Raw genomic sequence first — 25765 nt, 5'->3', positions numbered from 1 at the left:
TTTTTAGGAGTGTTTTTAGGCTCTGAAACATATAAAAAAAAGAATTGGGAAGGATTATTGGAAAAAGTGTGTCTCCGGTTATCAAATTGGAAATGGCTAATACCTCAGCTCTCCTATAGGGGAAGGGTCTTAATAGCCAATAATCTTGTTGCTTCAACTTTGTGGCACAAATTGACTGTATTGGACCCCCCTGCTGCTGTCATTAAGGACATTCAGAGATGTATTGTTGATTTCTTTTGGACAGGTCAGCATTGGCTGAAACCTGCAGTACTTTACCTGCCTCTTCATGAGGGGGGGCAAGGTTTAATTGATGTAGATAGTAGGATTGCTGTTTTTAGATTACAAGCTGCCCAGAGGCTGTTGTATGGGGAAGATGTCTGTTGGGCTGATGTGGCTTGTGGTCTTTTGAGGAGAGGAGGACGACTGGGACTAGATCGACACTTGTTTTTAATGAAATTAAATGATGAGATATTAGCCGAGTTAACTCCGTTTTATAAAACTGTCCTGAAATCCTGGAATGTTCTGAGAACTGCTCGTGAAGAAGGAGTCGCAAGTGGATCATGGATTAAAGAAGAACCTCTCCTGTATAATCCTACATTACCTATGGACATCTTGAACTCTCATTCCATGCTGACTGCTATGGTGAAAGCTAAGTTTATAAAAGTCTCTCATCTTTGGAGTAAGAGAGAATGGTTGCCTTCAAGAGACATTGCGGCAAAGCTTGGTATTAAATCACTCCGAGTCGCAGAAAGATTAAGGACTGAATTTTTATCTGTAATACCATCAACATTTGCAGATTTTTTGGAAGAGGAAACAAAGCAGAAATGTAATAATGAGATGGTTGAGTTTCCAAGTCTGAGTGTAAAGGCAGCTGTGGAGATATGGCCAGAGGATAAAGGAAAGTTGCTGAGTTTTAAAACTCCAGAACTTAGTTTGTTTGCTGATATTGGAAAAAGGGCAATGTATCAGACCTGTGTAAAAGTGAGGCATTTTGAATCATTAAAAAGCGTCTCAGACTCTAAATGGCAAGGGATGGAAGGATTTGATGTTCCCCCTACTGGTAGCTGGAGGACTTTATATAAACGTCCTATCGATAAGAGAACTGCGGACCTCCAGTGGCGATTAATACATGGAATAATAACCACCAATAGACATAGGGCACATATTGATCCAACAGTAACGGATGAATGTCCCTTTTGTCTTAAGTCTGAAGATGTGTTTCACTTATTCTTGAAGTGTGAAAGATTGAAGCCAATGCTTCTGCTGTTGGAAGAGTGGAGTACAAATTTGAAATTTGAATTTTCTTGTAATGGTTTTATTTATGGCCCTAAATATAACTATCAAAACAGAAAAAGAGATGTGTTAATAAACTTTTTATATGGTCAAGCAAAATTAGCCGTGTGGCTGACAAGAAAAGCAAAGATGAATGGGAGTGTTTCTACTGATGTCAAGATGACTTTAAGGGGTCTGATATCTGCTCGGCTTACGGTTGAGTTTGCATATTATAAAATGGTTGGAGATCTTGATACTTTTGAACAAACTTGGGGTTTGAATGATGTTTTATGTAAATTAGAAGATGGAATTTTACAAATGTGTGTGTGAGTATTTTATTGTGATTATTATTATTATCATTTTTTTTTTTTTTTTTTTTTTTTTTTTTTTTTTTTTGTTGAATATGAGCATATGTGAATATCTCTGTGTTTTATATATTTATATATTTTGATTAATTGTTAAAATAAAGAAAGACTAAAAGTCAAAGTCTCTCTCTCTCTCTCTCTCTCTCTCTCTCTCTCTCTCTCTCTCTCTCTCTCTCTCTCCTCTTTTTATCGCTCTCTCTCCGTCTCTTCCACCAGAGAATATGAAGAAAATGTGCTGAAGCTGCAATTGTCCCTGCTGGCTGACACAAAAAGCAAATTTAGGACTCCCCTCCCTTCTTTCAATTAAAGCTTCTCATGAATATGGAGTTTTCTGTTCGCGGTGGAGAGAGAAGCCAAATGAGAGCTAGCCTGTAAAAATATAAAAGTGACTTAAGCTCAAACAGTTGAAGAATGTAGAAAGAAGATTAGGGATCAGGCTGAGGGCACATGGTGTTGGTAATCATATTTATGCATATTAAAGCCCGAGGGGATTTTCAAGAATGCATGGATAATGAGTCTCTTTGGTCGCCTTTAGTCAGATGTTGCTGATTAAACTGGTCAAATACTTGTATCAAATGCTGTTTGATCAGAAAGAATTTGGCCCTTCTGTTGTCGTGCTTAGAAATATAAAAAAAATGTATCTCATTTATTTCGTTTTTTTAACATCTGATTTGACTTGGAGTTAGACAACAGGTCACCTCAGGGTGTTTTGGCCAATACACACCAACTGATGTCGTTGAGATGGTGTGAAAAGGGGTGGCCCTGTCCTCTGTTTTACAGCGGCCCTGTCAGCTTAATGAGGAGAGTATTAACCTCTATCACTTCAATTGCCCACAGTCCCAGCACCCCTAATGGCCCAGGAAGCCCCGGCCGGGGTTGTAGGGAGGTCAGGTTGAATTACAGGACATAAACAACAACACACGCGAGGTAAGAGGGTGGGGCGGATGGCAGTTGTTGTTTTTTGGGGGGAGGATTGGAGGCAGCTAATCTCTTGAATTGATAACTAGCAGAGAAAACGATTGAGTGATTGATTTTTTTTATTATTATGATTGATTTTTTTTTTTATTGATGGTGATCTTGCACTTGTAAACTCCCATTGACCTGGTTATGTACAGTGAAAAAAAGATTTGAAGAAACTAGATTATGGATTGATAGCCTATTGGAAATGGATATAAATACTGAAAATGGAGATAGATAGATAGATAGATAGATAGATAGATAGATAGATAGATAGATAGATAGATAGATAGATAGATAGATAGATAGATAGATAGATAGATAGATAGATAGATAGATAGATAGATAGATAGATAGATAGATAGATAGATAGATAGATAGATAGATAGATAGATAGATAGATAGATAGATAGATAGATAGACATATATTCAATTGAATCTATATTAAGAAAGACATTAAGATATTCAAATAGATATTAACAGATCTAGATGGATATTCAGATAGACATTCGGAAAGATGTTCTGAAAAATAGCTAGATAGAGAGTGAATGTCAGTTCACCGGGGTCAACTGGTTTTACTGGAGTTGGAGACAAGTCCAGAGACAAGGGGTCCAGGGGCACACAGACTCCCACCACCATCTGGCAGCCATAAAATTGGAGTTTTAGGGGTTTTTTTATGACCTTGCAGGGTGAGACATGGCAAGACACTCTGGATGCCCCCAAGCTCCTCAGCTTCCTTCACAGCCCTCTATTCGGGTCAGAAGTTCATTGCCTTTCTCCCCTTTAAAATACCTTGGAGCTTTAGATGGTGGGAAGTGGGTTTTATGCAGGCATCTTTTGCATGTGTCTAGCCTTCGAAGAGAATTTTACAAGGCAAGACAGCAGACGTGATTCACACAGATGGCGAGAAGTTGGACCCTGGTGAGTCAACGAATGAGTTTTGTGTCGATATGCGTCATCATGTGCCTCATCAATTCACTCTGAAACTTCAAACAGCCCCAGAACAGAATAATAATGAGAAAATCTTTCTCAATTCATAATAACATTCAGATTCCTGTATATTGTGTTTCTACAATCAATGTTAGAAAATTGTGGAATGTGTTCACGCTGACTTAAGGCATCTTTATACAGCAAACGCGGCACAGAAACCGATTCTGAAGCGGCATAAAATCCCAAAAATGTGCATTTACACAGACCGTTTAATCCTTCTCTGAAGCGGCATAAATGCATTTACACAGGAATTAAAATCGCGGGTAACAATGCGTTGAACATTATTTAAAACTACAGTTTTAACAAAGTGTTATAAATTAATTTAAAAAAAAAATGAAATGTATAAAAATAGACCTAAAATAAAAACACGGAATTTTAAATAGTTTTGTTCTGCCTGCTATAAAGCGTTTTTGATGTTTGGCATAATTCTGTAGGTCTACTGTAATTCTGCAATTCTTCTATTGTTGGCTACGGTATAGTTATTTTATATTTCTTAATAAAATTGTACCTGATTGGCAATGCTATAAAGAAAGTATAGCCTACATTATTACGGGTAGAATACTGCAGGATTAAAAGCGGTCCAGAGTTTTTTTCAAAGAAACAGAAAGTCACTTTAGGGCATTCACAACATGTAGGCTACAGGGGCGTCGCATCCGTGGGGGATATATTCTACTGTCCTACAATCTTATCTTGTGTGTTTTGCTCATTGGGCTTTTCAGGTCTGATCAAGTCCAGATTCCTTTAGAAATTATATCCACAGAGGCTGAACCAACTTTAACACCTTCTGTGGCTCGAGTAACAATGCCCTCTCATAAATATCAGTTAACAGAGAGAGACTAAATCAAACTGAGAGGGCGTAAAAATACATTTGATCTTGTGGGTTTTTTTTTTTTTTATTAAGAAATTCAGTCGGAAACACAATGACCTTCTTCCAACTTCTTGGCCTTGTTTTTGTTTCCTGTCTGAATTTCCATCTAGTGTATCTCTGTGTGCTTGAGTTTCCAGTCTCTTTATGGCCCCCACTCGTTTCAGCATCCTCTTTCGGAGGATAAAAAATGCTGACAGTGGAAGAGTAAAAACTGTGTTTGGCAGGCACGCCCTTGAAGGTTTCTGTGTCACTCAAGCCCATTGAATTTTTAATTATTTCCTGGCTGTGGTATTCTGCTCTACTTCACTAGGGCGCCTGGCTCCATGCTGTCTCACAGCTCAGATGGTAGACACTGTGTTAGACATTTGCGGTTAAATCTGCTCAAATCCTTGGACGCCTACTTGCAGGCAGGTGAGACCTTGGTTCAGAGAGTCTTTTTTTAACGCAACAAAGATCTGAGAAAAATTCTGTCATTTACTGATTCCTGTACAACTTTTCAATTGCTGTTAAAAGGCAATACAATGAAAGGCAATAAGGCAATAAAGAACCCATTGACTTTCATTGTATCATGAAAGAGACATTCTTCAAAAAAATGATTTTGTGTTCCACACACACAAAAAAGAAATCATGCAGGTTTGGAATGATATGAGGTTGAGTAAATGATTTCTTTTTTGGGTGAACTGTATGTAAGCTCCTGTGTCTTTTCGTGATACCTGAAGCATGTTAGTGCACATGCGAAACTAAATTGCCTGTATTTACAGCGCCAGCGGTCTGCTGGAGACAGACGGCACTTCCCACTTCACTACGAATCCCGCATGCAGCTTTTGTCTCTCAGACTGATGCATTTAGCATTCAGATCCATCATTATTCCCTGCCCGGCAGACAGCAGTAATGTAATCTCTGTTGATTTACAGGCAGAAGTATACATCCTAACTCCCAACAGCTGGATCTGCTCTGTACCAGCGCTGTCTGATCATGCCTATTGGATTTGCCCCTTATAATTATAATAATAATGACTTCAAATGCATTTGACGCCAGGACCTCTGATTGCACTTGACAAGAGCTTCTCCAGGCTGGTGAGTTGCACATCAAAGAAGCGTTCGGAGGGTGGTGCAGTTAGAGCATTTGGCCCGAGATTTATTGAGAGGCTCTTAACATTTTTCAGGCCATCTCTCCCTCGCTTTTCCGTGTCATGTCGAGGTCTCCCGAGTTCCAAGAGAGGAAAAGAGTAATAAGAAAGACAGCGAGAGCGGGAGATTTTGAATAAACGGCTGGAAATAATGATCTCTGTTCTGAGTTAGTGGTTACATCAACGGCAGTGATTCAGGGAGGAAAAATGCGGTTTATGTCTCTTTAAGTCTCTAGGCTGTCTGCAAAATGCATTAGTCCTGTGGAGCAGACACAGGCCAGGGCAGAGGGAGGAGCCCAGGGCTGCGGAGGGGGGGCGGGCTGGAGGATGGAACAGCCGCAGTCTGGGCCTCTAGCCTCCTGGCTAGACTGCTGAAAGTTATTATTGAGTTCCTGAGCAGAGCCTCCCCTCCCTGCCATACTAGTGTCTGTTCACCCTGAGCTCTCGTTCTCTCAGACTCGCTGGGTGGGTATACGTGCGCTCACTGGCTGCCGGTACACCGTGGCCTTATACAGTAAAGCAGCTCACAATTGACAGGAGTATTCCGGAATTAGGAAGGAACTTAATTGTAACACTTTGCAATAAAGTTCATTTGGGACAGTGTTATTGTTATTTATAAATATATCGTTTATGGTTTATACAAAATGTTTGTGCAAATTGCATAAATTAATTAACGCTAACCTCGGTTAATAAATGATATTATTATTATTAATAAACTTATGTTAACAAAATGAAACATAGTGTAAAGTGTTATCAAATCTATTTAAAGGTGATCCTTAATTATTGCAATTACATATTAAGAAAATATATATTTTTTTAAATTATTTACTTAATTGTGATTTTAACATCTTTATCAGTTGTTTATTTTTCTTTATGCATTTTATTTCACCTTTATTTAACCAGGAGAAAAAAATCGCTGAGATCAATAATCTCTTTTACAGGAGTGTCCTGGCCAAGATAAGCAGCTCGAATTTGCATATGCAACATAAGATTGTAACACTCTAAAATAAGGTCTCATTACTTAACATTAGTTAATGCATTAACTAACATTTAAAGAACAGTGAGCAAAACCTTTTTTTACAGTATTTATTATTCTTTGTTAATAACTGTTAGTTCATGTGATCTCCATGTTCATTTGGTGATCGGGAGTCGACTCCAAAAGAGTCGATTTCTTGACTCTGAATAGCCTCAGAGGGGTCGACTCCAGCACAGGAATCGATTCTCGGTGTCGACTCCCTTCGCTCCCTTGTTTACTGATTCTCTAATCCCTATATAGTGCATGGCAGTTGAGTGCACTATAAAAACAAAAACTGAATGAAATGAAGCAAGAAATTCTGACACCGACTTATTACATGTCAGAGAGCTGCCTCAGAAACTTTGTCACAAACATTTACATGCAGCTCACTTTAGAAATAGATAATATCCATAAAGACTTTGGTTTGAAATTATACATACTGCAGTGCCAGCTTTAGTTTAATGATGGTATATTAATGCAATAAATATAGATTTGATTAGATTTAAGCTACAATAAATCATATCAAATCAGTAAGTGTACATTACCATGTGTATTAATTTTTAGTATCTTTATCTCTTCTGTCCAAGCACCTTTTAAGACAATGATCATGTGCGTTTAGCGCCATCACCCGACATTTAGCCAATAAAAAGAATAATTAATTAAAGAATACCTTTTTTCTCATTTATATAATTTTGACATAATATAACAGCTGTTTTTCGTGACTTTTTCCTCTGTTAAATTAGGTATTGGCAACTGCTAGGTAGCAACATTGATACTCATCAAGTCATCGCTAAATTGGACTAATTTGAACAGTCACGCTAAAAGTGTGTTAATAAGGGGATTTTAAAAGTTTGGCGGGAGTGAATTAATTAATTAATTAAGTGTGTAACGACTGCCATCTTCTATTATGTCTGACCCTGTTTTGATGTAAAGTTCCAAAGATTCCATCGACTCCTACAGTGGGAACACCCCTAAGTTCATTGGGGTGAGGGTCTGGTCATTAAATAATATTAACAGATACAACTTTGATTTTAATAATGTATTGGTAAATATTGTAATTAGTAAATAATCAACATTAACTAAGATGAATAAATGCTTTTAGAAGACATCCATTATCGGACACAATTTTAATATCAGTGTACATGCATCAACACGTTGTAGTATATGCTCTTATAAGGCATAGAATGTGGTACTAATGTATGTGAGGACACTGACAGATGAATGTCCCTCAGCTGTCAGTGGACAGGCCACATGGGTCAGTGTGGATTGGTGCTGGGAAAGCTGGGAGATTACATGCTAACCTCAGGCCATCCTTTGAGGCAGGGCTCAAAACAGGAGCTCCGGGCCCTAATCCCTCCGACCAGAACAGACTGAACAAATTAACACGCAGAACACTGTCCTCAAAACACAGGAGACGTTTATATAACACATTGGCCTATATCTTCGTTCTCTCTTGTGCGTTAGACCTGAGCCGGCGCTGACTCACCGGTAAGCTACTCTAACCGTCAGCCATTTTGGCACAAATTCAGAAACACCAGATTATCTGTAAACCAGCAACATCTCTGTTAAAATGAAGCTACTTTCACAGGATTTATGCGAGTGGAGCACTAGCAAAACTACATGTTTAATGGATGTCAGGTGTGGGGGTCCATTTAGCAAGGATCCAGAAGATTGCCTGACTAATGTTAGGCACAGAAGCAGGGCTGGGAGAGGGTCTGGTCTACGAACACTCTGGAGTGGAGATGGCGAATTCAGTATTTTGTTGTGTTCTGTTGGTTGAGTCAGAGCTGAGCTAAAGATGTTATGCGGTTGCTATAGAGAAAAACATTGGCCCTTTCAGATTCAGAGGAGTGCTGTTAAATGAAAATGGTCCAGGAAAAAGAAGTTTCCAGGAATTTTCAGGGTTACAAATCACATCAAGGGAGCAGAATAATGTAATGCCTGCTGACAAAAAACCTCATTTTAGGTTGTTAGATTCTAGTCTCCAGTTTAGGATGCTGATGTCCCAACCAGGTAATCAATCTCCAAGCTGACATGCAATCAAAAACTGGTGTTTTCCGCAGGGATGCTTCCCATTCACTGTCTGAGAGGTTCACCCAAATATTACACATTTTAATTATTTACTCACATTCATGTCATTCCAAACCATTATGACTAAAGATATGTTGAGAAATGTTATCAGTGTTTACCAAGATGTTTTTTTGTTACCAATATTCTTCAAATATCTTTTGTGTTCCTCATAAGAAAGTCATACAGGTTTAGAATGACATGACGGTAAGTAAATATGACACACATTTAATTTTGGGGTTAATTATCCCTATAAACCTTTATGTTTTGTGTAAGACTTTATGCATGTAATCTCTGTCTTTTGATATAGATAAAGCCAACTATAACCAGACAAGTATCTCAGCTTTTATTTGAAGGATGCACTGGGTTTTTTTTTTCACCATTAGGTTTCCTGTCCTGAGAGTGTGCCCTCTTTACTGCTTTATGGAAGAATGAGCCTCTCTGTTTCCCCATTAATCTCTTTATGTAATCACCTGATTTATTAAGCCGTGCTAAATGCGTTCCATGTGGATGTAGGTACTACTTCATGGAAAAATGGAAAAGGGATTTTTCCAAAATGCCGGGTTTCCATGTAGAGATGTGACAGCTCTTCACACGCTGCTGTAATAGCCAACTCTAACCATGTATGCCTTGTACTTTGGAAAAATGCTCAATTACGGAGTTTTGGACACTCAACGGTTAGCTTTTTTTCACCCCTATATTTTTGTTTTGCTTTCCCTTCTACCACGCAATCCTCTGTTTTTCCTCTCCTGTTGTTTCTAATGCTTCCCGTCATTCTACGACATCCATTAGCACTTCCACCTCCATTTTACCAAACTTGTATTTGTTTTGACAAATACTGGGGGAACATTGGGCTTTCAAAGTGACTGTAAAAAGCAGAACAAACTAAAATAATCCATTCCCAGCCTTGGCCGTATCAAACCTTAATTATAGGGCCCACTCCCCCCTCTGCCTCGCTCGCAAATGCACAGAAAAAGCGTTTCACAGAAACCGGCATGTTTTCCATTACTGTAAGTCTACTTCCAGTGATTAGCCATAGTCGCAAATGGACACGCCGCGAAAGGTCAAGTGATGGTCTCCCTCCTGGACGGTTGCACACCATTGTGCTAGCTCTTGGAGTTGCACGGAACATGTCTGCACCATCTTTACAGCACCTCTGTGTTGTCGATCGCCAGAGTTTAGATGCCGTCAGGGGTTGAGAATGCCGATAGGTGGTTTGAAGCAGTAAATTTTGGATGGATTTATAGCTTCACTTGAGCCAGTTACCACCATTCTGCCCCTCCCCTAACCCAGAGCAGACACAGTGAAGGTGCTGTGACATCATTGAGACCCTAAGCACTGACCGTAACTTCACCCTGCCAATTCACAGCGGGAGCTTTTACAACTTCAGCAGCCGCTCCGTACCCTGAAACCTTCTGACCTCCCCTTGGCATTCACTCCCTTATCATCCTCCCAAATAAACCCACCACCGCACCTTATTTGGTGCAGGAGTCGGTTATTGCCGTCAGTCCTCCGTACTCAACAAAGTATGAGCTTTCACGTGTTCTTCGTGCAGCATTCTGAAGTCCCTGGGTGTGTGAGGTTAGGTGTTGCTGTGGGAGGGAGTGATTTGTGTATTCAGTGTCTGACATACCGAAACAGCTCCCTGACAAAATGCACATCCTGTGTGTCCTGTCCTATTTAAATGTCATGACTGATTGATCGCTGACTGGAGCGTTACGTACAATTTGCATTCCATTTATGTTGTTAATATTTCTCCGAAAGGGTCATAAACATTAAACAGAGACAGATCTTGACAGGAAATTGGGAGAGATATGGTAACATGGAACAGAATGTGTTGCAGGCTGGACTCAAACTTGTGTTGCCCAGATTAGCTCTAAGGCCTATTTGTTGTAGGATATTATGCTTTAGTGAAGTTCGTAGAGAATGAGCTGAGAGGTATAGGGTAAAACACATTTTTATGTCTCTTAACAAAGCTGCATATATTTGATGAAAAATACAGTAAAAACTGTAATAATGTGAAATATTATTCAGATTTTAAATAATTTAAAATGTCATTTCGTCCTGGGATGGCAAAGTTGGATTTTCAGCTAACATTACTCCAGGCTTCAGTCACATGATCCTTCAGAAATCATTCTAATATGCTGCTTGTGCTATAGAAACATTAATCATTTATCAATGTTGAAAACAAGTTTTTTCAGGATTCTTTGATTATTAGTTAAAAAAACAACATTTATCTGAAGTAGTTTTTATTTTATTTTTATCAATGAATGTGCCCTTGCTGAATAGAAGTATTAGTTACTTTAAAAAAAGAACCCAAACCTTACTGAACCCAAACTGTATTGCATGTTGCCTGATGTATTAGCACCAGTATGAGGACAAGCTCTGCACAGCATCCTCCTCTTAATTTCCTCCCATTCTTAACATTTTTTCTTCAGTTTCTGCGATGTCTTTGCATCAGACAGGAGGTTTAGCTAGCTGTTAGTGGAGACAGGAGGGGCTCTTCAGTGAGACACAGCTGCTAACAGAAGTCCACACTCTCACTGGAGGAACTAAAGCCCCATCTGCTCAGTCAATCACTCAGGCACGAGTGCCAAAGCCAGCCAGCCATTCCACCCTCTGTGCTCAGGGACGACTACAAACTGCAGATAGAAAGGGCGGGAATTTCACCATTTCCCTTAGTGTTGGTTTAGGCAGGGCTGGTGGCCTTCTTAAAGTCCTCATGAAATCAAAATCGATCTTATTTTCTTTGTTAGCACATATTACAGGTCTTAGGGTGCATAATTCATCCATGCAAGTTAATACACAGAAAACAATTATTTGCCGTAGTAATCTTTAATTAAAAAAAGTTGAAAAGTTTCTTCCGGTCTGGAAGTGGCGTTCCTTCTTAGATGATGTCAGTTTGACGGCTTGCGTTTTAAAATGTGTAACCACTCCCCTCCAACCGTTCATCTGCTATGAGCGAGAAATGGAGAGGAGGAGCGCTGAGGTAAAAACTCTGCCCTCTGTTCAATATTCCGTTTCACTTGGAAATACACAGCGCTTATGAAATCTCATTCACTACCTGTGGTTCAGTGGGACTTTAAAGCTCTTCTACCTGATATGTGATATTATGGCCCTGCTTATTTCGAGTCCCTTGTGTTGGTGTGCCAAAGAGGTGATTCAGTGAGACTTTAATCGTCTTTCTGCACTTTAACCTCCTGCGCATTAGCGTTAGAACTAAAGCACACAGATTAGAATTTAGGCACGACCATCACTCATGTTCCATTTGTCTCAAGATGTTGTCTTAACTATATGAATGTGCAATGGGGACCAAGAGTCTGAGACCACAAGTAAAAAGGTTTGCTTTTTTTCTGATTTAATACAACTAAATTTTATATTATCAGTATAACAATTTGGAAAGTTCAATTTTATTACAATATTTTTCCCATTTTACCAGTTTTTAATCCTTGTTCTCATGTATAATTTTTAGGATGATCAAAAAGAATTACATTTGTCCTCTTTTTTATGTTTTTGTATTTTTAAATATGTACCATTTCTTGTTTACTGTATTTTCCAGACTACAAATCACTCTTTTATCATCTGAAATACACTGCAGCTTATATTACTAGGGGACTTAGTATAATGTCATTAATGTAAAGCAGGCAAAATATATGAAAAGGGCACACATTTGGATTTGTGCCAAGTGAGAGGTACCTGAGCCCAATTTTATTTGTGTAGTGCATTTCAGATTTGCTTTAAATCCATTTCTTTTACACATTTTGGCTTGGTTTTTATAATAAATATTGTTTATAATAAATGCCACTATAATTTGTTTGTTTTATACTATAATAATCAGACTACTTTTACATTCAAATAATTTGTGAAGTGAAGGCAAATAAATTACATTTATAGTGTTTATAACCATTTTATTGACTGGTATTTTATTTTTTATTTTTAAATAATAAAACCTCACTTATACACCAATGCAACATTCCCTTTTTTCTCTTTCAATGGTGCAATTATGACATTTTACAACTTGTAATTGTAAAAAAAAAAAAATTCTACATTTAATTATTTCCATTATTTCCATAATAATGTACAGGTTTTAAATGTGTTCATTTTTTGAACCCCACTTTAAGTCTATATGGATTTTGTCCCACAATCAATCACACAAACAAACTGAAAACGTACTGATAGACAGATTAGCAGCACTGAGTAATAATCTTTAGTGGTGTGTGTCTGTGTCTTGAGTTTCTACAGACGTTTATCTTTGACCGTCATACCCTTAGGCTTCCTGGTTTGCATGTTTCTGCATTATTAGTGTTCTAAATGTGAAGAGAAGCAGAAAGATATTGTGTTGAATGTGCGTTTGCTTTGTGGGGTGTCTTGTCTCCTCTCCGGCTCAGCATTACTCTCCACAGTATGCTGTTTAATCCATTTAAATACTTAAATGCAAACTGTTTTATGATCAAGAGAAATTTGGGTAGAACAGTATGTATGGTTTTGTAGATGCAATTTATTTGCAGTCTGGAGGTGGACTACTTATTGGAGGACTTAAGAGTCCGATGAGACTATACCCTTATGTGCCTGCTGGAATCCACGCACATAAGGATGTGCGTGTAAGGAAGCAGATGGATTCCTCCATCACTCTCAGAGCAGGATTACGCGTTACACCCCGCCTCTGCCTCGAGAGTCTGTTCCCTCTTCAGCTTAGACAGCAGCAAAACTCCAGTCCAAAGGCTATTAACACAATCCAATCAAGATTGTTTTCCCTAAGGCTCTGTATCTTACTTCTGGAAAGGCTTCTGGAACAGAATGGACTTGAAGGGAAACGTGATGGCATGGTTTTTTCCTGTCACTGAAAGCGGAAGAGCTGGGGACATTTTCAAATGGCAACGATTTGCCAGCTGACACCTGGTGACAACTAAGCTTAATATAAATTGCGAGACCCTCCAAAGCACTCTAACTTGCGTGAGGACAGCTGGCATTACCACCTTCTTTCTATTTCACATACTCTTATATACACTTTTATCCTATGCAGTCTTCCAGAAGCCCCCTCTAAATAGAGCACCGGTCTCCAGCACCTCTCAATAAAGCTCCTACCCAAGTGCGCTTCACCAGTTTTGCCCTTGACTTTGGCAAAGCATTCAGAATCACACAGATCTAGGGATTACATGCAGGATTTCCGTGGGGGGGAAAGAAAAACTGTAATAGGAAACTTGTTGTGCCTGGTTGCTGTGCACAGCCACCGCTACAGTTCTTTCAGGCGGCATGGCACGTTATTGTGAGGAGGTTAGTTGTTTGAGCAAGTTCAATAGAGCAGACTATTTTTGTTTCACAGCGAATACAACTCCACTTATTCGGCTTCCAAGTAATGGCAACAGAGACTTAGACCATGCACCATCTCCCTGAACAAGCCGGATGGTGTGACACCACGAATGCAAGCGAAGGATGATATTTGCTTCATTAGTCATTCCGAAATCAGAAGCAAATGTGGTCAGATGTTATCCAATCCGTTTTATGACAACATGCACCCATGGCTCTTGGATGGAGCAATGCATTCCAAACTGTTATAGTCAATATTTGCTTGGGACGTTTGCAAATCTTGGACCATTTGCAAAAATGTAATTTTACAAACCCATTTAAAATCAGTATCAGCTCAGTAATTTCACATTGTTTCCACACACTGAAAAAACTAGGGATGCATGATATCTTGGCACCAGATCAGCTATTGACCAATACATTTTAAAAAGTTTGTATCAGTAGTGGTTAATATTGGATACTTAATTGTGCATGCTGTTTTCTTGTTAATCTGTTCAATGTAATATTCAGCAAATCTCAAACAGAAATCATTTTTAATGTTGTGATGATTTAAAATTAATTGTAGAATTTATTTTGTTACATTTTATGTTAAGGTGTCTTTGTTAGACTGTAGTTATGAATATAAGTGTACTGAGTAATATTAAGTAACAACACAGTCAAAAGTTTGAGAACAGTAAGATGTTTTAAATTGTTTTTAAAGAAGTCTCTTCTGCTTACCAAGGCTGCATTTATTTGATCCAAAATATAGCAAAAACAGTATTATTGTGAAATATTTTTACACTTAAAACTTTTTTTTTCTATTTGAATATATTTTAAAATTCAATTTATTTCTGCGAAGATTTATTATTATTTCAGATAAATGCTGTTATTTTCATCAAAGAATCCTAAAACAAAAACAAAACAAAAAACTGCTTTGAACACTGATAATAATGTTTGTTGAGTGGCTAATCGTCATATTAGAATGATTTCCGAAGGATCATGTGACACTGAAGATTGGAATAATGATGCTCAAAATTTAGCTTGCATCACAGGAATAAAACATTAAACAAATTCAACAAAAAAAATTACATTTTAATATTATTTCACAATGTTAAATTTTTTGTTGTTGTCTTTTTAATAAAATAAATGCAACCCTTGTGAGCAGAAGACTTTTAAACGTACAAATCTTACCGTTCTCAAACTTTTGACTGGTAGTGTACATGTAATCATTGGTTAAAGGGTTAGGGTTTGGTTTAGTTGGATAACTGCATAATTAATAGTAACTACATGTAACTTAATGATGTAAAATAGTGTTACCTTTCTGTTTTAGCAGGCCAGATCTAGGCATGGATAGAGGTGAGCTGAGCCCACCCAATCAGAATTTAGTCACAGATAGTGTTACATTTGTTTTTTGCAATTTGTGCATTGATTAAAAACAATCCAAAGCGGGCTGAATGCTGAGTTTGATGAAGGGCTATATAGAATGCCTCGACCAAACAAACAAAATTACACTAGAAAATTGCAGTATTTTTCTATTAGCTGAGCTGAAAGTAATGACACGAGCCAGCTTCAGTCAAAACAGTTGAAATATGCTAGAAAACCCTGCTCATTTAGTATAAATGGAGCATGAACATAATTGTGAGTGTATAAAATGCATAAGCATAGTTTAGTTGCCCACAGGATCTGTCAGCCCACCCTATAGCTGCCAAAAACCAAGCGTGTTTTCTTTTGTCTTTATTTAATTTATTTAGACATTTATTTAATTTATCTGCCATTCATTCATCCGCCATAAGAATAATGAATCTGATTAATGAATTGAATCCTGCAAAGCCAACAGTATGTTGGCGCAGATATGCAGGTTTCATCGATGTATGTTTGGTGTAAAGCGCTCGTTTACAACATGCCTTCAAAGAAATCCTGCACAATAGGCAGTTGAAAGGGCATAGGATTGAATGGCCACTTTAAGAGTAAGCCGTACTTGGCCTTCAAGTATACATTCCTGCTGCTTTGTGTTTCCTCTGTGGTCCTGCTCCTCGAACCCGCCCACTCACATTCAGGAACCAGACGCTCTGAGTTCCCACAGGGCCATCAGCCAAAGCAAACTACAGAGAGGAAATGTGGCCCTCACTCACTCTTTCAATCACTCACTCATGAGCTCCGTCAGTAAATGGAGCCTGTGTTAGTGCTTTTTTGTTGTTGTTGCTTTTTTCAACAAGAATATACTGTATGTTACATTTTATCGTACATTAATATTTTATCTGTATTCATACTGTAGTGTAATTCTTAATGCTTTGCAATAACCCCATTTAGTATTCTTTAAAATGTTATTATAAACCCAGGTGGCTTCCTTTAAGGTTTATATAAGACTGTTTGGTTTGAGCCCAGATGTTGTACATGTCTTAATCTGCATCCATTATGTGGATGTGTGGTTTTGCCCAGCTGTTAGATACCGTCTGCCCTGCATGTGTGTCACGAGGCCACATCGCTTTTGATGTGGTGGTGAGCGAGGGCCGTGTCACGGCTGCCCTGAATTTCAGATCAGCGGACGTTGCATCAGCGGCTCCCTTGTGGTGTCTGGGAGGGTGAACAGTCAAAGACTATTATGTCTGGGACGCCCTGGTCTTCCTGGAACTCCAGACCTCAGGGAAGGAACAAACACAGACAGACGTTCTTTGTTGGGTCTGCAGTGGTTGTTCACTGCTTGAGTCATGTTTTGACTTTACCCATCCGCATTTTTTGAAGGGGAAAAAAAACTGCGCTTTCCTTTGCACAATGCAGGCAGGTCTCCAGACTTAGGAAGGAGTGAGGAACTGTCAATTATTGTTTGATTATGGTTATTTTCAGTATGTCACCTACCACAATTTACTAGCCAAAGCTTCCAAAATATTCAACATTATAAATGGACCTCACTACTCAATAATGACCTATGATATTTTTGTAAAATAATTGAATTGGAATACCTTTCATAACAGAAAAACTGATATGAATATGTCTTTAATTTGAGCACCAGCTCTCTGTTTATTTAGAATAAATATATAACTGATATAACTAATAAACGATTTGCAGTTTGGTGACGTCAGTTTTCAGTTGGCTTTTTCAACCAGAAAGGATATTTTTGTCCTTATTTACTCACCCTCAAGTTATTCCAAACCTGTATGAATTTCTCTCTCTTGCTAAACACAAAAGATATTTTGAAGAATGACTGTAACCAAACAGTTAATGGACCCAAATTACTTCCATAGTATTTTTTTTCCATGCTATGGAAGTCAGTGGGGTCCATGAACTGCTTGGCCATCCATATTATTCATAATATCTTCCTTCGTGTTCAGCAGAAGAAAGAAATTCATACAGGTTTGGAACAACTTGGGTGCGCATATATATATATATATATATATATATATATATATATATATATATATATATATATATATATATATATATATATACAAAATGTTTTAATACTATTTCTATATTAATAGAGTGCACGTCCTCTATCGTTCTATGCCTTTTAATCATTCAGAAAGTGTATTGAATCGCTAAGAGGCTGCTCTCAAAGCCACTACGCTCAGGATGAAGAGTTCTTGATCCGCGCTATTCCACTCCGCGCTCTTAGAAAAAGTGTGTGCTTTGTGTGTTCCTTGCGCGTGTTTCTCGGCTCCAAGGCCCACTTTACAGACCGTAAGTCGTCGCTGAAGCTGAACGTGGAGGCAAGTGTGTAGCGTGAGTCAGATCCGCATTGAAAGAACGCTCCAAACAGCCACGGTCACAAAACGTGCTCCCACGCCTTGTGTTAACAGGCTTATAGTTAGCTATAGATTGGCATGAAATCGGAAATCTAGCGCGGCATCTCCCCCTTGTGTCGCATTATAGTCAACGACTCTTTCTTAAAGCTGCAGTCCTTGACCTCATTTATCCAGTCAATAACTCTCACTCACTCAGGTGATGAAAAACACCACATTTCTTATTCATTTTGAACCATTTTTCTATCAGCAGCTCTTCATGACTTTATCTTCAGCTGACTTTCACACTGACTCTGGTTCATAAGATGCTCAGGTTACGGGGGTGTTTTAAATTCCTGAACTTGAGGCAGAAAGAGACACAGGTTTGGGCAGGTCATTGGTACGGCAAATTTAAACACATCCTGAATCTGAGACGCTGAAACCTGAGGGCAAAGGGGAGGGATTACTTACGGTCATCCTTTCTTTTCTTTTTCTTTTTCAGGAATCGTTTTCTTGCCTCCACAGAGCCTTGCATTCACAGTGTTTTTTTCCATTTCACTGATTTCTTTTTCTTTTCTTTTTTAACAGGCGTTCAGTCCCATTCCCTTTAAAAAGTCCAAACATGACTGCTCAAGATCCCCATCGGTGGACAAAGAGAAGCAAGCTGATTGGCTACAGTCCTTGGCTGCATCTGCTAATAAGGTAGTTTTGTATTGGCTTATTGCTTCCTTTATGAATACATTATATGCTTAGTGAAATATTAATATTTTGTGGTTTCAAAGCTATTATATCTTTAATTTTAAACATTTATTATTCATTTCATATATTTATTTAATTTAGTTATTGCGTTGTTTGGTCAATTTTCACACATTTTCACTTTCATACACTGCCTGAGCATAATTGAACCAAATCATCGCAGCATAGACCGGATTATACATTGAATGTAAATTTACCCAAAGTTATCAGCATTGATTATTAGAGCTTTTTTATGTTGACATCATATATATTGAAGTTAGGGATGCTATTTTTTTTAATCTGTTTTGTCATATAAATAAAAAAAAGAATTTAACTTTAACTTTAGTTTAGTTTAACTTTAATTTAACTTTTTCTGTCTTAAACAGTCTTATTTTTCTCTGTTTTGGATCTTAAGCAGCTCCAGTTCAAGCAGAGACCTTCAGCCTTCAGGCCCTGGTCTCCCAGAGTTCCCTCTGTTGAGCGAGAGACACCTAGCTACAAGTATGAGAGGTACGCCACTGCAACAACTGTTACCATTTCTGGTATTAAACCATTATAGCGTTAATATATTAATGATTAGCCATAAGTAATTAATTCATCATCTCCGTTGCATCAATACATTGCTTTGATTGCGACATTTAATTAACGTGTCCTTTTCCTGTGATATTCAGACCACTCGCTAAAGGACAAGAAAGTCTGGTGGTTCCAAATGTAACTCTGCCCATTGCCACATTTAAAAATAACGAGCAGCCACCACACCGTTTCTCTAACCCCACTGAGACCCACAACACAAGCAAGACAGAAAGCTCCAGGCCAAGAAAGAGGTGGCCATCTGCAGAGAGACAATCACAGCCGGCGACCAAGGCCTCAATGCCCTCTCCAGTAGTCAAACAGCGTCCTCAGGAGAACGAGGACTCGGACGCAGAAATCGAGGTTGACAACTGTGGTGAAGGTAAGAAGTGATAGTTAAATACATCCGCATCCTGTGAAAACAATCGATACATCCACGTTTAGATAGTACACTAATACAATACATGTAAACTTTAAAAAAAAAAGCTCAGAAGAGCGTATGTTTTGCAATATCTTGCAATATATTTGGATTGAGAATGACATAATTATTGCACTTTTATTTCACTGCTGTATTATTCTGTCATTCCAGGCACTGTCTCCTGTTCCTTGATGTCCCCTCCATTTACAAATGGCATAGGGGTGATGAACCTCAGCGCTCCCAGTACTGCAGAGGTGCATGATGGGAAGGCGAGACAAGGGGCGAGCCCTTGCTCTGAGCTGGAGGTCCTCAAGCAGACGCTCTGCAGTGACCTGAGCTCTAAGGACGCCAGAGAGAAATTCCTCCAGGAGATCATCTGCATGAGAGTGAAGCAAGAGGAGAAACTGGCCGCCGCTCTGCAAGCCAAACGCAGCCTTCAGCAGGTACTAAAAACGATCATATCTACGATTCAGAATATCATTTCAACCTGGAAAGCAACAAAACAGTTTTTATTTCAAACCAAATAATTACTTTAAATAAAGAACAAAATATTCAATTCAATTGTTTAAATGTTCAAAAATATAAAAAAATCTGTTCAAAAGTGTTGTTATCTAAAACTATTGAAAATAGAAAATAGCTGCAATAAAATAAAATATAAATACTGTTTTGGCATTTACTGGAATAAATAAGCTTAAGTTGTACAAAGTACAAAAAGCTAAAACTGAAGAAATGAATTAAAGCTAAATAGAAATTTAAAAAAATAACAACATTACTAAAACCTTAACTAAAATTGTAATGATGAATACATTAATAAATGAATAAATACTACAATAATAGTACATAAATAATACTAAAATAACTGTTCTGCACAATTTCTAAGTGGATAATAAAATAAGCAAACTTGTATAGCGAATTGCTTTGTAATAAAAGGTGTCGGTTGGTGTGCTATTCTTCAATAATACTGACTGTCATTCACAGGAGCTGGAGTTTGTCAGGGTCACTAAGAAGGGCAGGTTGAGGGAAGCCATCGAGGCGAAGCGGAATCTGAGGAAGGAGATTGAGCGCCTCCGTGTGGAGTGTGAGAAGAAGGTGCGAGACGCCAACGAGTCCTGCGGCAGGCTGAAGAGGGAGCTGGACAGGGAGAGACAGCTCCGTGTGTGCGATAAGGGCTGCGAGGCAGGGCGTCTGAGGGCCAAGTATTCCTCACAGGTGAGATTCGGAACATCCTGCTGGTATATTTTAGCTCAAAAGATACATTTAAACTGTCCTGGGTGATATTGTGTTTTTAATGGCTCTTTCTGATGTTTAGAGAGCAGGGTGAGTTGAAATGCAAACAAGCATTTTTACTAATGATCTCGCACTTTAAGACACAACTGTGAATAATAAAGTACAATGATAGCAAATAGGATGCCTGAAAAACGACTCTTTTTCTCTCCATTAGATTGAAGATCTGCAAATGAAGCTCCAGCAAGCAGAAGTGGACCGTGAGCAGTTAAGAGAGGACCTGCTGAAGGAGTGGGACACCCGGCAGAACCTGGAGAGGGTCGTCAAAGAGCTCCAGGAACAGCTCAGTCACAAAGCAGAGACGGAAGCACACGCAAACACACAACCAACTGAGGGAGAGAAGAAAGAATTGAGAGCTAAAGATGTCTCTTAAATGACTCTTAGAGCAATGTGTGAAATGTATGGCCGAGGATTAAGACTTTGATAAGAGGACACCTCTTAAGCCAACGTATTCATGAAAAAAGTACTGAAGCACAGGACAGTGGTCATGAAAAACAAGCATATTACAGTGTATGTTTACCAGAACCAATGGAAACTGTAACCATGAATCATGAACTCAAGTAACTGGAAAGAAGTTTGGTCGCTCCTCGAGGGGAGGACGCTCCGAGATGGTGGCATCGCGCGTGACTGACTCGCCTTCGGTTAGCTTTTTTAAGCTAATCTAAGGAATTTATTTTGTTATAAGCTATTTAATTTTTTTTGCAAAGATACTTGAAAAATATTTGGGAAACAAATGTGTTTTCTATTCACATTACGTTGACAGTAGCAGGTGAACATCCTGCTAGTGCCACTGATACTCTGTAAACTAGAAAGTGTTACAAGCCAGAATTATACTTGCTACACAATAGTGTTGTCATTACAAGGTTTTGCTCGCTTTTATTTCACCTTTTTTCGCTGTTGTATCGAAATAGTTTGCATGAGCGACAGTGCTATGGTGCAGCAAAGCTTTATTATAAACCTACATTCAGATGAACTTATTATCTTTGTATTTTTAATTACCATGTACTTAAAACCCTATAGTATTGGCAACAATCAATATGGGCTGAATCCTACGTCTGTCCTAAACTTCAAGTAATATCAAGTATTGTACTTTAATTACTGGTTTTCACTGTTTTTGACACTCCAAACGAGGACATGACATTGATCACTCCATGCTCCGTTGGATGGTGAAATTAAAGTTTTTTTGTTCAGAATCAGAATTAAGTGAAAAACAACCATTTTTAGTCACTGGTTTTAGGGCTCGTTTAAGGTAAAGATAAATAAATAAAAATGCTGTTAATGAAAATAACATTTCTACTTATATAGAAAACAAGGATATATATTTTTTTACTTTCTACCAAAAAAAAAGAATTGCACTTTTAAGAAAAGATAGTTGTATTGTCTATTTGAAGCCCTCTGTTTTTTCAGATCTCAGACATCAAGTATTGAATAAAAAAGTTTTCATACATTTGTTACAGATGTGAATACCACTTAAACAAAAATCTATGTAAATATGATAGCTTGCTTTACACTTCACTCTTAATGCTTTTGCTCCAAACCAATAGCCTGTATGTATGAAATAATGTAACGAAAATAAATTTCTCCTATCATATTTTCAACTAGAGGGCATTTACTGTATAAAATCCTTATGTAATATTAACAAAAAAAATTTAGATCAATATATTTCTGAATAATTTCAGTCCCTTTGGAAATCACTTTATATATTTACCAAAGCAAAGTTTCACATTCTGACTTTTTTGGTGGATAAATCAGAAACGTGACTGATGAACTGTAAAGAATATTTGCTGAATTTTTAAAGATCTTTTATCTCCATTACCCCCGTCTTGAATAAACCTGCAGTAATACATATGCTAATCTCTCCATCGTTCTATTTATTCTGGGTACATTTTTACTTCCCCTTCTATATAACAAGATCCGTATGCTTGCCTATGTCGGTTTTTAACCTCTTGATGTTCTCATGCGGCACACTAGAGATATGCATTGTGTTCAGGGTCTTGTCATAGTTTTGGTTTTGATGTGGGTCATTTTCTTTACTTGTTTTAATGTTCCCCCACGTATAACATCATTAAACAGAATCAACCATTTGTCTTGTTTTCTGATATTTTTTCTGCATTCAGTGTGGATTCTATGCATTTAAAGCAATGTAATATGCATTTTAAAAATTACATTTTTTCTTGTTTGTCTGTCAGAAAAGTATGAGAAGAGTTAACTCTGTTTATTAGCTCAAAATCATTTAAGAGAAGTTAGCCTTAACTCATAAGACGAGTTACATTTTTGATTATTACAGTTAACCCTGGTTCATGAGACGAAGTAAAAAAAAAGTTAACACTTAACACTGGTTACAAATATGAGTACAAATCTTTAGATTATTTTTATATATACAGTTAACCACAGTAGATAAAATATCAAATGAGTTTAATATGTATTTTTTTATAAAAACCTGGTTAATAAGACAAAAAAAAAAAAAAAAAAACGATAATTAGACAATGGTTGCAAATGATAAGATTGAAAAGATGTAATATTTGTATGCAAACAGTTCAACCTAAATCATAAAAATAAAATAATTTGTATATGTTATGATGAGTCAACAGGTTGAGGATCCAATTACTGTTTTATTAACACGATAATCCTGAATCATAGTCCAGGCAAGGTCAAAACAAGCAGGCAGTCCAAACAAACAAACAAAACAAGGCAGGGAACATGGGCAAGAGAGTAGTCCAGAAACAGACAGGTGATCCAAAACCAAGAGACAAACCTGGGACACCGCTCAGAATTGCAGTTACACTAAATAAGACTTTGCAGTGAACGGCACTGTCTTCTTCTTACGGCTGTTCCCTTCAGGGGTCGCCACAGTGAATCATCTGCCTCCATCTATTTCTATCCTCTGTATCCTCTTCTCTCGGTCTGACTACCTTCATGTCCTCCTTCATTACATCCATAAACCTCCTCTTTGGTCTTCCTCTTGACCTCCTGTCTGGCAGCTCTAACCTCAGCATCCTTTTACCGATGTATTCACTCTCCCTTGTCTGAACATGTCCAAACCATCTCAACCTGCCCTCTCTAACTTTGTCTCCAAAACATCTCACATGTGCTGTCCCTCTGATGTACTCATTCCTGATCCTATCCATCCTCGTCACTCCCAAAGAGAACCTCATCATCTTCAGCTCTGCTACCTCTAGCTCTTCCTCCTGTCTTTTCCTCAGTGCAACCGTCTCCAAACCATACGACATCGCTGGTCTCACTACTGTTCTGTACACCTTTCCTTTCATTCTTGCTGGTACACTTTTATCACACAACAGACCTGACACTTTTCTCCACCCATTCCAACCTGCCTGCACACACATCTTCACCTCTTTTCCACACTCCCCATTGCTCTGGACTGTTAACTAAGTACTTAAAATCCTGTACCTTCTTTACCTCTTCTCCCTGTAACCTCACTGTTCCACTTGGTTCCCTCTCATTCACACACATGTATTCTGTCTTGCTGCGACTAACCTTCATTCCTCTCCTCTCCCGAGCAAACCTCCACCTCTCTAGACTTTCCTCCACCTGCTCCCTGCTCTCACTACAGATACAATATACACACAATGTCATTCGCAAACATCATAGTCCATGGAGATTCCTGTCTGACCTCATCTGTCAGCCTGTCCATCATTACCGCAAACAGGAAGGGGCTCAGAGCCGATCCTTGATGCAGTCCCACCTTCACCGTGAAGTCCTCTGTCTCACCTCTGTCTCACCTACAGCACACCTCACCACTGTCCTACTGCTCTCATACATATCCTGGACCACTCTAACATACTTCTCTGCCACTCCAGACCTCCTCATACAATACCACAGCTCCTCTCTTGGCACTCTGTCATATGCTTTCTCTAAATCTACCAAGACACAATGTAGCTCTTTCTGACCTTCTCTGTACTTCTCCATCAACATTCTCAAGGCAAATAATGCATCTGTAGTGCTCTTTCTTGGCATGAAACCATACTGCTGCTCACAAATGTCCACTTCTCCCCTTAGCCCTGCTTCCACTACTCTTCCCCACAACTTCATTGTATGGCTCATCATCTTAATACCTCTGTAGTTTCCACAACTCTGCACATCTCCCTTGTTCTTAAACATCGGCACCAAAACACTTCTCCTCCATTCCTCAGGCATCCTCTCACTCTCTAAAGCCCTATTCGGACTGGATTAGTTTAACATGGGGACATGGGGGTAAAGTCATTTTACCTCAGGACGTCTATAATATTAATGGCCAATTTGCACGGGATAAGACATCTCAGTAAAACTAGCAGAAGTGGGAGGAGTAACTCGCTTTACGCACCTTCTTGACGTCATGTGCGTATGACGTTACCGTTATAACGTGAGCAAACACAACCTGAGCGCCAGTCTGAACTCCGTCTCCAATATATATGTGCGTTTTAATAAACAGTTAGGTCCAGTCTAACGATTCTGATTGGATTATGTTGGTAATAGACACTTTCCTACAGCTAAAATGTGTTGCCTCTAATAAGTGCTTTTGATCTTCTTTTTGCTTTAAACGATATGCGGAAAATACTGGACATTTTCCACAGATTTGTCCCAACACCTACAACGCAACCGAATGCTTCAAGCGCCTCCAAGGTCGCAAAATGCGCTTTTTTAAAAAACTTTTAAACAGGAAATGATGGAATTTTACCATACATTTTTACAGCAGGTCTATTCGAACGGGATTAGTATTACCCGAGGTCATTTTTCCAGACCTTTTTACAGAAGGTAAAAGTCTCGGTAATCTTTACTGACATTGTCCTTAATGATTACCGAGATGGCACATTCGGACGGGACTAAAATCACAGAGAACCTCTGGTAATAATTACTTTACCCCCACGTCCCCATGTTAAACTAATCCAGTCCGAATAGGGCTTAAGACCTTGTTGAACAACCTAGTTAAAAACTCTTCTGCCATCTCTCCGAGACACTTCCATACCTCCACTGGTATGTCATCAGGACCAACTGCCTTTCCTGTCTTCATCCTCTTCAAAGCTCTCCTAACTTCACCCTTGCTAATACTTTCTACTTCCTGGTCAACAATATTTGCCTCTACAACTCTTCTCTCC

The 25765-nt window shown here is 38.5% G+C and overlaps 1 protein-coding gene across 2 annotated transcripts in view; it reads left to right on the top strand.

Moving 5' to 3' along the window:
* skib (v-ski avian sarcoma viral oncogene homolog b) overlaps positions 1-22756 on the top strand; it is a 39058-nt gene extending 16302 nt beyond the window's left edge. Inside the window, exons 2-7 of one of the 2 annotated variants that reach the window (XM_067431543.1) lie at positions 18254-18367; positions 18819-18910; positions 19072-19352; positions 19560-19831; positions 20367-20597; positions 20830-22756. In XM_067431543.1, coding sequence (XP_067287644.1) covers positions 18254-18367; positions 18819-18910; positions 19072-19352; positions 19560-19831; positions 20367-20597; positions 20830-21045 — 1206 coding nt within the window. In that variant the 3' untranslated portion in view covers positions 21046-22756. Of the gene's footprint in view, positions 1-18253; positions 18368-18815; positions 18911-19071; positions 19353-19559; positions 19832-20366; positions 20598-20829 lie in introns of both variants that reach the window. The other variant, XM_067431542.1, reaches the window with a different exon arrangement.
* Positions 22757-25765: the final 3009 nt, after the last annotated feature.

The sequence above is a fragment of the Pseudorasbora parva genome, chromosome 22 (genome assembly GCF_024679245.1).
Source record: "Pseudorasbora parva isolate DD20220531a chromosome 22, ASM2467924v1, whole genome shotgun sequence".
Taxonomy (NCBI): domain Eukaryota; kingdom Metazoa; phylum Chordata; class Actinopteri; order Cypriniformes; family Gobionidae; genus Pseudorasbora; species Pseudorasbora parva.
The sequence above is the reverse complement of the archived record's forward strand: the minus strand, read 5'-3'. Positions and strand labels throughout refer to the sequence as shown.